The 15,457-nt window shown below is 43.6% G+C and overlaps 1 protein-coding gene across 2 annotated transcripts in view; it reads left to right on the plus strand.

Annotated features, from left to right (window-relative positions):
- TROAP (trophinin associated protein) overlaps positions 1-15,457 on the plus strand; it is a 69,640-nt gene that overhangs the window by 17,028 nt on the left and 37,155 nt on the right. For both annotated transcript variants that reach the window (XM_069758360.1, XM_069758359.1), the window contains exons 5-9: positions 7,094-7,187; positions 8,831-8,940; positions 9,038-9,195; positions 12,474-12,538; positions 12,626-12,777. In XM_069758360.1, the coding sequence (XP_069614461.1) occupies positions 7,094-7,187; positions 8,831-8,940; positions 9,038-9,195; positions 12,474-12,538; positions 12,626-12,777 (579 nt within the window). The remainder of the gene's footprint in view (positions 1-7,093; positions 7,188-8,830; positions 8,941-9,037; positions 9,196-12,473; positions 12,539-12,625; positions 12,778-15,457) is intronic.

The raw sequence follows: 15,457 nt of genomic DNA on the forward strand, positions 1-15,457 counted from the left end.
AATCATTGTATAAAATTATTTGCATTTTGCAGTGAAAAATATATGTATTTGATCCCTCTGGCAAACAAGACTTAATACTTGGTGGCAAAAACCCTTGTTGGCAAGCACAGCAGTCAGACGTTTTTGGCAGTTGATGATGAGGTTTGCGCACATGTCAGGAGGAATTTTGGAGGAAGAATTTTGGTCCACTCCTCTTTGCAGATCATCTCTAAATCATTAAGATTTTGAGGCTGTCGCTTGGCAAGTCGGAGCTTCAATTCCATAAGTTTTCTATGGGATTAAGGTCTGGAGACTGGCTAGGCCACTCCATGACCTTAATTTGCTTCTTTTTGAGCCACTCCTTTGATGCCTTGGCTGTATGTTGTGGGTCACTGTCTTGCTGGAAGACCCAGCCATGACCCATTTTTAATGTCCTGGTGGAGGGAAGAGGTTCTCACTCAGGATTTTACGGTACATGGCTCCATCCATTCTCCCATTGATGCGGTGAAGTAGTCCTGTGCCCTTAGCAGAGAAACACCCCCAAACTATGTTTCCACCTCCATGCTTGACAGTGGGGGTGGTGTTCTTTGGGTCATAGGCAGCATTTCTCTTCCTCCAAACATGGCAAGTTAAGTTAATGCCAAAGGCGTCAAATTTTTGTCTCGTCTCCTAGCGAAAAGCCCAACATATGATCACTGAGTGATCCCTTCAACTATAGCTATATAAACCAATAGAGAACAGAAGGTACATATGTGTTACCAATATATAAATTTATGAAATACCCATATTTCAAATACATATACAACAATATGAAAAAGCTATAACATACAAACATATAAACATGACAAAACCCTATACCTAGGGGAGGAAATAGGATCGGCTATGTACTATAGAAAAACCGATGGGGCCACATAACCACCCAATACAAAACACCACGTCTGTGGGTAGAGCAAATTAGCAGAGAAATACAATTATAACTTCCAGGGACTACATACTGTTATCAATAGGTATTGTGGTACATCAAAATATATTAGCTGGGACCCACACACAATGTAGTGCATCAGAAAATAACAATGTCCACAAGGGACAGGTGTGGGTAAACCTAGCTAACAGTCCTGTACCATCCACATAGGATACCACCAAAAAATACAAAACCAGTCCCTAGGAGAAGCTCACCCTAAGATATAGTCAGAACTACTACCTAGTAGTAGAGTAGTGATGGTGCCTCCAAATGGTAATATAAGATAGCAATAGAGGATACAATAACAAGCTCAGCATATACCTGCAGCCATGGTGAAGTATGGGTGGTAGTGGTGGTCCCGTAGCGCACCTCGACGCGCGTTTCACTGCCCCCGCAGTTTCGTCAGGAGGTTAATGGGTAGCGTGTTTGTCCAATCGTTTATACACCGCTACTAATGACAAGCCTCCGTGTCAGCTGAAGGTGGCGCGCCCCCGCCATGTTGCATCGTGGGGAGGAGGGCGGCGCTCAAGGAGTGCGTCACATGGTCACGTGATCCAGTCACCAGGTCCGTAACCATGCCGACGCTACACCATACAGAGCCACCGCCCTCCACACTGAGAGGCAGCGCATGTGCGGTGCGCGCTCCAGCCTCAAAGCCATGATATGGCGGTATGTATATAAATCAATAGACAGAGGGGATGGTCAAAAAGATATAACCGCAAAAGGTCTGCTGGAATGTAAGAGCCGTCATATCTACAAAGTGGCATTATTTGACATCTCCGCAAGACATGCATTACTAACTCATATCGGACATCATATGTATTCCAAATATAATACATAATATATATATGTGCATGATTGGCCCAACATAATCCTCATATACTGACAGAATAAACACAAAATGACACAATTTATACTCCATATTATTTACACGGTTAACGCCAATATTGCACAACATAATTAGCCGCCGCTTGCAATGATCCATATGGCAGGGGCTCCAGATTCAGACGCCATAGATTGTCCATCTTGATATGGAGTTATTCCATCTGTCCCAACAGGGGATGTTAGGGCGAACTTGTCATTACATCGTATATATTTTCATTAAGGTTATATTCTATCGGGATACCGAAGTCATCAGATTTTCATAGCCACAATCGTAGGTGACCGTTCTACTAAAATGAATATAATAGTTATACTTCAAAAAAAATAAACATATTCATAAGACCCACCTCATATGGTATATAAGAGAGCTGAAAAGATGACGGGACAATACATACACAAAACTAGACAAACACAATAAAAAACATAAATTGTACCCAAATTAAAATTTGCGCTATTCATAAAAAGGGTTTGAAGCTCAAGGACTCATTAAGGCCGTTAGGGGTGACTGTATTGAGGCAGACAATCCATCTAGCCTGTTTTTTTTGAGGAGTTCTTTTTTGTAATCCCCTCCTCGTATGCCTAATTGCACCCTATCTATCCCTCTGACTCTAAGCCATTTGGGGTTACAGCCGTGATGGCTTCTGAAATGCTTAGGGATGGTTTTCAGCATTGTAATGTCTTCGACTGAACCTGCATTCTTGATGTCCCTCATATGCTCCAAAACCCTGACCCTTAGTTGTCTGGTGGTCATGCCTATGTAGAGAAGTTTGCACGGGCAGTATGCATAATAAATGACCTTATCTGTCATACATGATATGTTGTGTGATCTTATAAGTACGGGTTGGATTACTGTTATCAAATGAAAACGCCCTCTCCATACATTGGCATGCAGAACAGTCGCCGACTGGAAGCTACCCCATCTAGGGCCCTCTCTATCAGAAAAAGGCGAAACATGGGGTGCCACATAGTGGCGTCGTGTCAACATGTCCTTGAGGTTTTTTGAGCGTCTCCATGTGACAGGGATTAGATGGTAAAAATCTACAGAGGTCCTCATCTGCACAGAGAATGGGGCCAATATTTTCTATGGATATCCATGATGTCTGTCCATCTCGAATTGAAGGTTGTAATTAGCCTAACCGGTTGTTCACCTTGTCGTCTTTCATTCTTTTGAATAAGTAGTTCCCTTCTAGGGGTGGCTAGCGCTCTCCTATAGCCCTTCCTTATGGATTTGTGATTATACCCTCTTTGTTGCAGATTGTTAGTCAGAATTTTGGCCTGATTATGAAATTTAGTATTGTCTGAGCATATTCGTTTTATCCGTAAGAACTGCCCCACTGGAATCGCCCCAATTGTCTGACCACAGCACCTTCTCCCAATCACTCACCGAATAATCCACCTGTTCATTGGCAAGCTTCAGACGGGCCTGCACATATGCCTTCTTGAGCAGGGGGACCTTGCAGGCACTGCAGGATTTTAAACCTTTACGGCATAATGTGTTACCAATGGTTTTCTTGGTGACTGTGGTCCCAGCTGCCTTGAGATCATTAACAAGTTCCCCAGTGTAGTTTTAGGCTGATCTCTCACCTTCCTCATGATCAAGGATACTCCACGAGGTGAGATTTCTCATGGTGCCCCAGATCGGTGTCGATTGAGTCATTTTGTATTTCTTCCATTTTCTTACTATTGCACCAACAGTTGTCTCCTAATCCAGCGTCTTACTTCTGGTTTTGTAGCCCATTCCAGCTTTGTGCAGGTCTATGATCTTGTCCCTGACTTCCTTATAAAGCACTTTGGTCTTGCCCATGTTATAGAGGTTAGTCTGACGGAGTCTGTGAACAGGAGTCTTTTGTAAAGGTGACTATGTAAGACAGCTGTCTTTAATGCTGGTAACGAGTTGATTAGGAGCATCTAACTGGTCTGTAGGAGCCAGAATTCTTAATGGTTGGTAGGGGATCAAATACTTATTTCTCACTGCAACATGCAAATTTATATAATTAATACAATGTGATTTTCTATATTTTTGATATTCTATCTCTCAATGTTAAAATTAACCTACCCTTAAAATGATAGACTGTTCATGACTTTGTTAGTGGGCAAGCTTGCAAAATCAGCAAGGGATTAAATACTTATTTCCTTCACTGTGTGTATATTTGTATAGGGATTTGGGAGTTTTGGATACTGGGCTTAGGCAACATATGGTTGCAGCTTACAGCACTTTTTTAGGCTGTGTGCCCATGTTGCGTTTTTTATGCGTTTCTGCAGTTTTTTTTTTTTTTTTTCGCTGCAGTGGAAACTCTTAAAAACCGCATTCCCATGCAATCCTATGGGATTCTGCAGTTGCTGTGCCCATGCTGCGGATTTTCCCGCTGCGGAATTGCATAGCGGTAAAATCTGCATAATGTTCATTATTTTTGCGGAATCGCAGCGATTCCGCAGCCATAAGATTGCATTGAAACGCTCACTTTACGCATGTGGCTATGCCCACCATGCGTAAAGTGAGCGCTTCATGTGCGGATGGTACCCAAGTCTGGAGGAGAGGATACTCTCCTCCAGGCCTTTGGGAACCATATTTCTGTAAAAAAAAAAAAAAAAAAAAAAAGATATACTTACCTTCTGATGGCCCCCGCCTCTCAGCGGTGCACGCGGCGGCTTCTGTTCCCAGGGATACATTGTGCGAATCACCGGAGATGATTTCGCGGTCACGCGACCGTGACGTCACAAAGGTCCTTTGGGCAAAGCATGGGAACGGAGCACCACTGAGGAGATCGGGGGCCGTCGGATGGTGAGAATAACCATATTTTTATTTTTTTTATTTTTAACTTTCTATCTTTTACTATTGATGCTTCATAGGCAGCATCAATAGTAAAAACTTGGTAACCATAGAGAAAAACAGGTACATGCAGATGAATGTAGGATCACCACACAAAACAAGAATAGTTTACAAAAATATGCACATTTTATTTGACACACCAAAAGTACAAACAGACAATACACACTTTTAAAAACATTTAAAACTTGTTCCACATTGGACAATGTCTGTTAGATCCAGAATAATTCAAATATCACAAACCTGAATAAATAGATATAGTGAAAATAGCAATGCCCGACTGTTGGGTACCATTCTATAAAGAAAAAGCCAATAATATATTTCTAATCAACCCATGCACATAGTAATACATATATATAAGCTATAAGTTATATGGTGTGGACTAAGGTGATCTAGAGGGCAGACCAAAGCCCCGGATATGCCCTGCAAAGGCGTATCTCAAAACATGGCATACATATTCCAATAGCAGAAAGTGTGTACTAATGTCACATGCCCCAATATGCATAACAGTCCCCAGCGTTATATACACGTAGGTGGGTTATACCATAGGCCGCCCAGGGAAACAGATATCCAGAGATGTACTCCCCTAGGTCCTAGAAACGACAGGCTGACAATATAGTACCTAGCTAACGTGCTAATCATACTTCACCCTATGCCGTCTCAAAGTCCACTACCGTCCTCATGGTCCTAAGTGCAGGGTAACTTTGCCCGGACTGTACCCTGCTTTATAGAATGGTACCCAACAGTCGGGCATTGCTATTTTCACTATATCTATTTATTCATGTTTGTGATATTTGAATTATTCTGGATCTAACAGACATTGTCCAATGTGGAACAAGTTTTAAATGTGTTTAAAAGTGTGTATTGTCTGTTTGTACTTTTGGTGTCAAATAAAATTTGCATATTTTTGTAAACTATTCTTGTTTTGTGTGGTAACATAGTAACATAGTTAGTAAGGCCGAAAAAAGACATTTGTCCATCCAGTTCAGCCTATATTCCATCATAATAAATCCCCAGATCTACGTCCTTCTACAGAACCTAATAATTGTATGATACAATATTGTTCTGCTCCAGGAAGACATCCAGGCCTCTCTTGAACCCCTCGACTGAGTTCGCCATCACCACCTCCTCAGGCAAGCAATTCCAGATTCTCACTGCCCTAACAGTAAAGAATCCTCTTCTATGTTGGTGGATAAACCTTCTCTCCTCCAGACGCAAAGAATGCCCCCTTGTGCCCGTCACCTTCCTTGGTATAAACAGATCCTCAGCGAGATATTTGTATTGTCCCCTTATATACTTATACATGGTTATTAGATCGCCCCTCAGTCGTCTTTTTTCTAGACTAAATAATCCTAATTTCGCTAATCTATCTGGGTATTGTAGTTCTCCCATCCCCTTTATTAATTTTGTTGCCCTCCTTTGTACTCTCTCTAGTTCCATTATATCCTTCATGAGCACCGGTGCCCAAAACTGGACACAGTACTCCATGTGCGGTCTAACTAGGGATTTGTACAGAGGCAGTATAATGCTCTCATCATGTGTATCCAGACCTCTTTTAATGCACCCCATGATCCTGTTTGCCTTGGCAGCTGCTGCCTGGCACTGGCTGCCCCAGGTAAGTTTATCATTGAACGGGAAACCACTGGGTAAATCTGACAGGGAGAAGGACTTGGGGATCCTAGTTAGTGTGTAATGGTGATATTGATTCCTTCTTCCCATGTGTATAACCTTACATTTATCATTGTTAAACCTCATCTGCCACCTTTCAGCCCAAGTTTCCAACTTATCCACATCCATCTGTAGCAGAATACATTCATATGCATGTACCTGTTTTTCTCTATGGTTACTATGAATATGTTTTACATGCATGGTGGTGATCCCAGACAAGTACTATTATTATAATATTATGTGATGGTGCCCACTTACAAAGCTATCTTCCAGTAATAGTAAAAACTTGGTCACACTTGTCAAGCACTATGCTGGACAAGTGTGACCAACCCGTCAATCACTTTTCCGAGCGATGCTTCAAATCGTGTGGCAAACACAAGCATTCTGCAAGCTAAAAACACCTGTTTTGTGGGAAAATACATGCAAATCAAATTCCGCATGCATTTTACCCGCGGCAGGGAGTTGCGAATATGTTGCAGACATTTCCTCAGCATTTCTGCAACGTGGGCACGTAGATACAAATCCTTTCAGTGTAAGGCTATGTCCACGTGTTCCAAATTATGCAAGACAGTGCGATAATTATAACACTGCGTGTAGTTTTGAATAACACTCCAAACCTCCTTTCTCGGGTGATGTCAGAATTCTTCTATTATCTTTTTTTTTTTCCTGTATTTCTAGCTTGTGTAAATTCTGAGACTGGTATTACAATGTGTATGTATGAAATGATAAAACGGAGTTTCTTTTGTTTTTTTCCTCATTGCAATTTATATTTGAAGATGGTCAGAAGTTCTATGTACGCTGTGCTAAGAAGTCAGTCCGCATCCTCCAATCTCGACAGGATATCTTGTTTCGCCAATATGCAGCCAAAAGGTATATGGAAAGCGCCTAGTTCTATGCATGATGCTACAGAGCAGGGCTGGGCACGTGAGCTACTGCTGTGACGGTTATGGGGGACTGAATCAATTGGACAAACTTAATTCTAATTATGTATCTAATATTGAGCAGAATTTAGTGTTTTGACTCGCTCCTACTATTAATTAACATAAGAATAAGGTTTAATGTCACATGTATTACATGTCGCAGGACATCAAAACCAAATAATTGACCGCTTATTGATAGTTTATAAATGTATGCCTCATAGCTGCAGTGTAGATGTTGAGAAATGCACTTTATAAATCTTTTATGGTATTAATTTCTCCCAGGCTCGGCCTCCTCTCATCATTACAGTAGTACACCCCCTGCTATGCACATCACCCTGACCTGTGACGTGCAGGTACGGTGCCGTAATCTCACACATGCACTTGCATGGTTATGGGATGCCTTATCTGTCCTTCTCTGGGCAATGTCTTCGTCCTGCTTCTGAGTAGGCGCCAGCGAGTCGCTGCGTAGTAGCCCTGAATTGTCTGTGTAGAAGCAGGATGATGATGACACTGCTCATAGAAGGGAAGATAAGTCACCCATAACCGTGCAATTGTACGCCGCATGATTAAATCGCCGCAGCTGCACATCACAGGTCAGCGTGACGTGCATGAGGGGGTAATATTATAATGGAGAGGGGAGGCAGGGATTTCCTCCAGCACCGCTCGCCCCGGAGCCTGGAAGAAATCATTAACATAAAAGATTTAAAAGTGCATTTGTCAACCTCTAGACCACAGCCATGAGGTGTACAGGTAAGAGTAGCTTAAAGGGAGCCTGTCACCCCCAAAATCGAAGGTGAGCTAAGCCCACCGGCATCAGGAGCTTATCTACAGCATTCTGGAATGCTGTAGATAAGCCCCTGATGTATCCTGAAAGATGAGAAAGAGGTTAGATTATACTCACCCAGGAGTGGTCCCGTTGTGGTTCTTGTCCGATGGGCGTCAAGGTCCGGGGCCTCCCATCTTCATAGGATGAGGTCCTCTTCTGATCTTCAGGCTGCGGCTCCGGCGCAGGCATACTTTGTTGTGAGGGCAGCGTATAGTACTGCAGTGCGCAGGATCCAGGCCTCTCTGACCTTTCCCGGCGCCTGCGCACTGCAGTACTTTGCTCTGCCCTCAACAGGGCAGACAAAGTACGCCGGAGCTGCATTTTGTTTTTGCTTTTTTTTTTTTTTTGTTTTTTTTTTTTTGTTACAGTACACAAGCAAAATAAACTTGTGGAATTACAGTAACTTTCTGGGGGAAATCAATTCCGTGGGTGCCAACATGTTCGGCCATGACTGTATCTGAAAATCTGCAGCACATTCCCAGTTTCGTGCAGATTTTTTTTTTTTATTTTTTTTTTTTTTCACATGTGAAATGGGGTTTCGAAAACTTTTCTTTACATGTATTGTAAATGGCTGGAAGTTTGTGGTGCGGGCTCAGCCCTCCAAAACCTGTGTGAACATGTCGTAATATTTTATATAAATTAATACTCGAACTCTAAAATTGAAATAAGATGTTTTTGTAATAAAATCTTCATTAAATATTTAATATTCCCCATACTCCATACTATATCTTGGGGTTTATTCATTTTTGCATCCTTTCCTCCTGTAGTGAGCGATAAGAAACCACCTGTGTTTAAGCAAAATTCGCTTTTACATGTCCGTGACCGTAAGTTAGAGGAACCTGTATCCTCCAGCCTGGATGGTAAACTTCTCTCACAGGTGAGCAGTAGTTCTGTCATATTCAATAATTGTTAAGCTTTAATAGAATATGAAATAACACTTTTGGAGTTTTTTTTTTTTTCTTTTGTCTGTATAGGAAAATCCAGTATTACAGCAGATGAGTAGGACTGCTAATGTGCAATCCTCAAGTATGAATTCCCCACTCCTCCAAAGTCAGGAGGTCACAAAGATCAAGTCCACGCCGCTCCATCCAGTCACTGAAGATGTGGAAAGCTCTGTATTGCCCGCAGACAAGTATGTGTTTTGGCTTAATTCTGACTTCGCATGTGGAATCTAGAAAAAGGTCTGGAGCTTCTGCGGTTTCTTGAGAACCCTGGAGCAAATGTCACATTTCTGGATGGGATGGATTCCTGCATGGCTACTGTTGCATAGGAATGTAAACCCATAGTCCAAGGTATTAGTCACTTCGACAAGAATAAATACATATCCTGGTGTGGAATCTCATGCCAGAAAAGTGAAGGAGAAGAAAATTATTTTCAAATAAAGGAATACATTTTATTACATAAATTTGTACAGAAGACAATAAAAATAATGAAAAAGAACAGGGGAAGGGGGGGTGGGGGAGAGGTGATTGAAAAAACACCAGACTACCACGGGGTCAATAGCACCAATGTTTGGCAGACTTCAAGAGTAGATGAGAGCAAGAAGTCCCAAAAATAGAGCTATGTAGCGGTATGGGTTATAACAAGCATAATAACGGCACAGCCACAAAAAGTATATAGATATTAATATAGGGCTATTACAGGAAAAGATTACACATACCCTGAAAAGTAAGCTGCCGCTTGAAACAATGAGATGGCAGAACAGAAGGGATATTAATAATGCGGCCTCATATGTATATACCTATTGCAGGTAAATAGTGTAGATTCCCCAGAAACAGGCTGCCAGGAAAGACCATATAGTAAAGCAGAAAAAGGAAGGCAATGGAGACCAGGGAATACAACCGGAGTTGTTAGTACACCTGGCATGTGCTAGCACTAACCAACGCCTAAGAATGTGTGCCTGGTATAAAAGGCTTAGCCAGAAAGGGGGAGTGAATATTACCTGCAATATTGATGTTAGTCAGAAGAGGGGGCTGTGCCTGCTTGAAGGTGCCAGGGGCTATGATTCCCGAGCCCGACGAGCGCCATTTCGCACAAGCTTCTTCAACAGGGGCGTGATGGAAGTGAAAGGCATAGAGGACTATATACACCGCCGCAGTATCATAACCCGGAAGTGGCACCCTGGAGTTCAGGAGTGCGCGCGCACACAGGGCCGTCCCACCTTACCAAGGGGACCCTCCGAGGGCGCATCCCTACTCCCCTGCAGTCAGTGCCCACTCATACTCCCAAGATTGATGCCTATGCAGCATCAATAGTAAAAAGATATAATGTTAAAAATATTAATAAAAAAAGGTGCTATTTTCACCCTACAGCATCCACCAATGTGCACGAGTGGCGAGGCTGCTGCCACCTTTCATTCCCAGAGATGCATTGCAAAATTACCAGCTAACTCGTCTGGGTAATTTCGCAAAGAATCTCTGGGAACGGAAGCTGGCGGCAGCCTCGCCGCTCGCACGTATCGGTGGACACCGGAGGGTGAGTATATAACTATTTTTTTTATTTTAATTCTTTTTTTTTTTTAACAGACATATGGTGCCCACACTGTTGTATACTACGTGGGCTGTGTTATATACTGCGTGACTGATATATACTACATGGGCAGTGTTTACTGCGTGGGCTGTTATATACTACGTGGCTGGGCTGTTATATACTACGTGGCTGGGCTGTATACTACGTGGCTGTGCTGTATACTACGTGGCTGTGCTGTATACTACGTGGCTGTGCTGTATACTACGTGGCTGTGCTGTGTACTACGTGGCTGTGCTGTGTACTATGTGGCTGTGCTGTGTACTATGTGGCTGTGCTGTGTACTATGTGGCTGTGCTGTGTACTATGTGGCTGTGCTGTGTACTATGTGGCTGTGCTGTGTACTATGTGGCTGTGCTGTGTACTATGTGGCTGTGCTGTGTACTATGTGGCTGTGCTGTGTACTATGTGGCTGTGCTGTGTACTATGTGGCTGTGCTGTGTACTATGTGGCTGTGCTGTGTACTATGTGGCTGTGCTGTGTACTATGTGGCTGTGCTGTGTACTATGTGGCTGTGCTGTGTACTATGTGGCTGTGCTGTGTACTATGTGGCTGTGCTGTGTACTATGTGGCTGTGCTGTGTACTATGTGGCTGTGCTGTGTACTATGTGGCTGTGCTGTGTACTATGTGGCTGTGCTGTGTACTATGTGGCTGTGCTGTGTACTATGTGGCTGTGCTGTGTACTATGTGGCTGTGCTGTGTACTATGTGGCTGTGCTGTGTACTATGTGGCTGTGCTGTGTACTATGTGGCTGTGCTGTGTACTATGTGGCTGTGCTGTGTACTATGTGGCTGTGCTGTGTACTATGTGGCTGTGCTGTGTACTATGTGTGTCAAACTGCATTACTCGAGGGCCTCAGACCATGCGTGTTTTCAAGATCTCCTTAGCATTGCACAAGGTGCTGGAATCATTCTCTGCAGGTGATTAAATTATCACCTGTGCAATGCAAGGAAATCCTGAAAACATGACCTGTCTGCAGTTCTCGAGGAATGCAGTTTGACACCCCTGCTGTATACTACACCCAATCAGCGACAGACTCAGTCCAGCCGCGAATTGACGCAGGATTTGAACCACGCTTCGCTGATTGGCCAGCCTGGCCAATCAGCGACTCCCACTCACAGCGCTACATACATGCATACATACATGCATACATACATACATACTCTAGAATACCCGATGCGTTGGAATCGGGCCACCATCTAGTTGGCCACATAATCAGTAGCCAATTAGTTGGCCAATATATGACTATCCCTCGCTTTCTAGGGTTATGTCTTGTCGTTTTGTATCACTTGCTGGTCGTGCTTGCTCCGTTCCAGGAGTAGGAGTTTCTCTCGTCTGTCATCTGATGATCACCAAGCTGCTGCATAACTTCATGCAAATATGCCAAAGAAATGCATTCCCATACATTAATCTTTGTCCTTTCACTGCCTTATGGCAGACAAGCCTTCACTTGTGGTACCAAAACATTTTGCTTATCTTGCTCCAAGAGTCATCTATCAGTGAAGTGCTGCAAAATGACTGGTATTAAAGGGAAACTTTCCTCAGAAACAAATGTTATTTACCAGCAGCCATAGTGCTAATGTACTGGTAAGTACCAGTTTAAACATGGTCGCCTGTCTAATGTTGTAGTTGGCTGCAGGGAGAAAATGGAAGTTATTTTCTCCCTGCACTGCTGCTTGGCACCACCCACCCACAAACTGACAGGCTGCAGAGAAGGAGAATAGCTTCTTTTTTTTTTCCCCTCCCTGCAGCTAGATAACATGTTTGACATCATATTTACCTCCAGTGTAGCACTAGGGCTACTGGTTAATAATAATAAAAATAAATATTTTTCTGATAACTGGTTCCTGTTGAACATCAATGATATTCCTTGTGTTTTTCAGGCATGAAAAGAGTACATCAGAGGGGAATTCTTTTGCAGGGAAGCAAGATCCCAGGAAGAAGGCTGGTGAGTAACCAAATTTCTTAGCCGTGCAGATTTTTTTTTTTTTTTAAGGTCTTGATGTTTGTTATAATTTTACCTTCATTTCTACAGGAGGTGCGGCTCCTGTAGATTTTGTTGCAGATTCACAGGCATTGGCCAGTATACTTTCCAACACGGGAGTGACCACTGGGAACTATGGAAAACTAAGCCTGGCACAGAGGGTCCCTGTGCAGAGTAAAAATGTTACTGTAAAGAGTGGCATGGTAAGTTAAATTTTAGGCTGAAGAGAAAACTTAGCGGGGTGTTACTGGTTAGAACAACCTTTTGTAGCAATACTCCAGCAAGGTTATCTATCTTTCTTTTTTTTTTCCCTCCCGTTGTTAGGGATCACATATGTAAGTGAAATTCATGTGGTCACATACTCACCGGTAGCCCTTTTTTTTTCAGACCCATGTGTCTGCAGTTGTGACCTGCCAAATCATAGAGGTTGCTTTGTGAAGCAGAGGTCCCTTTATAAAATCCCCTCATTACACTTCCGTGACAATTTACTGTAGAACAAGGTTCTCATGTCTCAGACTTTTATGGAGAAAAGTGACTTCTGGACCACACAACGCACACTTGTGGCGTGGGTTGGCTGCCTAGTAGTGTGTGTGTATATAGCCGGCGCAGTCTGGACAGCACAGAGTGACGCTCCTAGGAGATCGCGGTATGCGTAAACACTGAACGCACACTGCAATCTCCAACTGATAGCAGGGACCCGCAAGGAGGGTAAGTATCAGCTATATTCACCTGTCCCGTTCCAGCGCTGTGTGCGGCTCCATGTTCCAGGTCCTCTGCCTGTGACGTTCACAATTCAGAGGGCGCGATGATGCGCTTAATACGCGCCGCCCTGACTGAACAGTCAGAGGAGCTGGATCAGGGCCTGGTGAATATAGCAAGTGTCGGGGGCCTGAGCTAGCGGCGACTCCGGCACCTGACCCCCACAGCGCGCCGGTGTCCCCGCCTGCTCAGGCCCCTGGCACTCGGCGCCCAGCGACGATAGGGGAGTATGGTGTTTTTTTTTTTTTTGTTTTTTTTGTTTTTTTTTTCATATATCGCAGCAGCATATGGAGCATCTTATGGGGCAATCAACCATAATGGAGCAGTGTACAGGGCATATACTATGGAGCATGTTATGGGGGGCCATAAACCTTTATAGAGCAGTGTACGGGGCATATGGATGGAAGCAGCAAATTACAGAACGGGGGCATGTCAGGATGGGAGCAGCACATGACAGGATGGGGCGCAGGATGGAGCAGCACATGACAGGATGGGGCGCAGGATGGGAGCAGCACATGTGAGAATGGGGGCGCAGGATGGGTGCAGCACATGTGAGAATGGGGGCGCAGAATGGAGCAGCACATGACAGGATGGGGGGCACAGGATGGGTGCAGCACATGACAGGATGGAGCAGCACATGGCAGGATGGAGCAGCACATGACAGGATGAGGACCATATGCCAATATAAATGCTCGCCACCCGGGCGTAGAACGGGTTCAATAGCATATGTATAATATAAACACACACACACACACGCACGCCTGCTGCACCCTGCGAGTGCATTTGTCATTTGACAAGGTTGTGGGGAGGCTGCTCTTCATGCTTTTTTTTTTTTTTTTTTTTTTCTATGTTAGCTGTTTTAGATTATACTCACCCAGGGACGGTCCCGCTGTGGTCCGGTCTGGTGCCTCCTATCTTCATACGATGACATCCTCTTCTTGTCGTCTTGCTCCGGCGCAGGCGTACTTTGTCTGCCCCGTTGAGGGCAGAGCAAAGTACTGCAGTGCGCAGGCAGTGGGAAAGGCTAGAGAGGTCAATAGAACACTGCAATTGTAAAATATGTGAAAAGCAAAGTTCTTTTCCTATCTGCAAGGGCATCATGTTTGTATCCTGTCAAACAATAGGACAGCAGTAGCCTACATCAGCCATCGAGGGGGCACAAGATCCCGCTCTCCGATGGTGGTAGCGAAGGAGATCTTTCAGATCACAGAACATCCTTTGATACTCACAGCGTTACATATAAGGCTGTGTGCACACGTTGCTGATTTTTCGCATTTTTTTCGCTATAAAAACGCTATAAAACCGCAAAAAACAGCATACATTATGCATCCCATCATTTAGAATGAATTCTGCAATTTTTGTGCACATGATGCGTTTTTTTTCCGCGAAAAAAATGCATCACGGTAAAAAACGCAGCATGTTCATTAATTTTGCAGATTTTTTGCGGATTTCCCACTATATAATGCACTGGGAAATGTCTGGAAAAATCCGGAAAAAAAAAAGCACCAAAAATACACAAAACACATGCAGATTTCTTGCAGAAAATTTCAGGTTTTTCTCAGGAAATTTCTGCAAGAAATCTTGAACGTGTGCACATAGCCTAAAGGGAAAGGAAAACAAAAGAGCAGATTTCCTAAGTCAAAAACATGGAGTATCGGAGCTATACCGGACAATAGTCCTACAAATTGTGGATCGATAGGGCCACCCAGACATAGACCTGTTCGCAAACAAAACAGGAAGGTGAAAAGATTCTGCTCTCTAGATACAATAGAAAAACCCCACGCTGTAGATGCTTTGCAGATTCCTTGGGACTTTGACCTTTCCTCTGATGTTGATTCCAGCGGTACTGAGGAAAATCAGGGAGGACCAAGTGAGAATCATTCTGTTTGCCCCATTCTGGCCAAAGATACCCTGGTTCTCATGGATAAGAATAATGTCCATATGAGATGCATAGATCCCCGCAGAAATTCTGGACCTCCTCAGTCGGGGTCCAATTTTCCATCCACTGAAGTCAGGCCTTTGATCGCCTGGAATTTGAGGGCATTATTAATTCAGTGGGGCTTTGCCCTGAATTTGGTATTTACCGTGCTTAAAAGTAGTAAACTAGTAACAACTAAAATTTAC

This window comes from Ranitomeya imitator, chromosome 3 (assembly GCF_032444005.1).
Source record: "Ranitomeya imitator isolate aRanImi1 chromosome 3, aRanImi1.pri, whole genome shotgun sequence".
Lineage (NCBI taxonomy): Eukaryota > Metazoa > Chordata > Amphibia > Anura > Dendrobatidae > Ranitomeya > Ranitomeya imitator.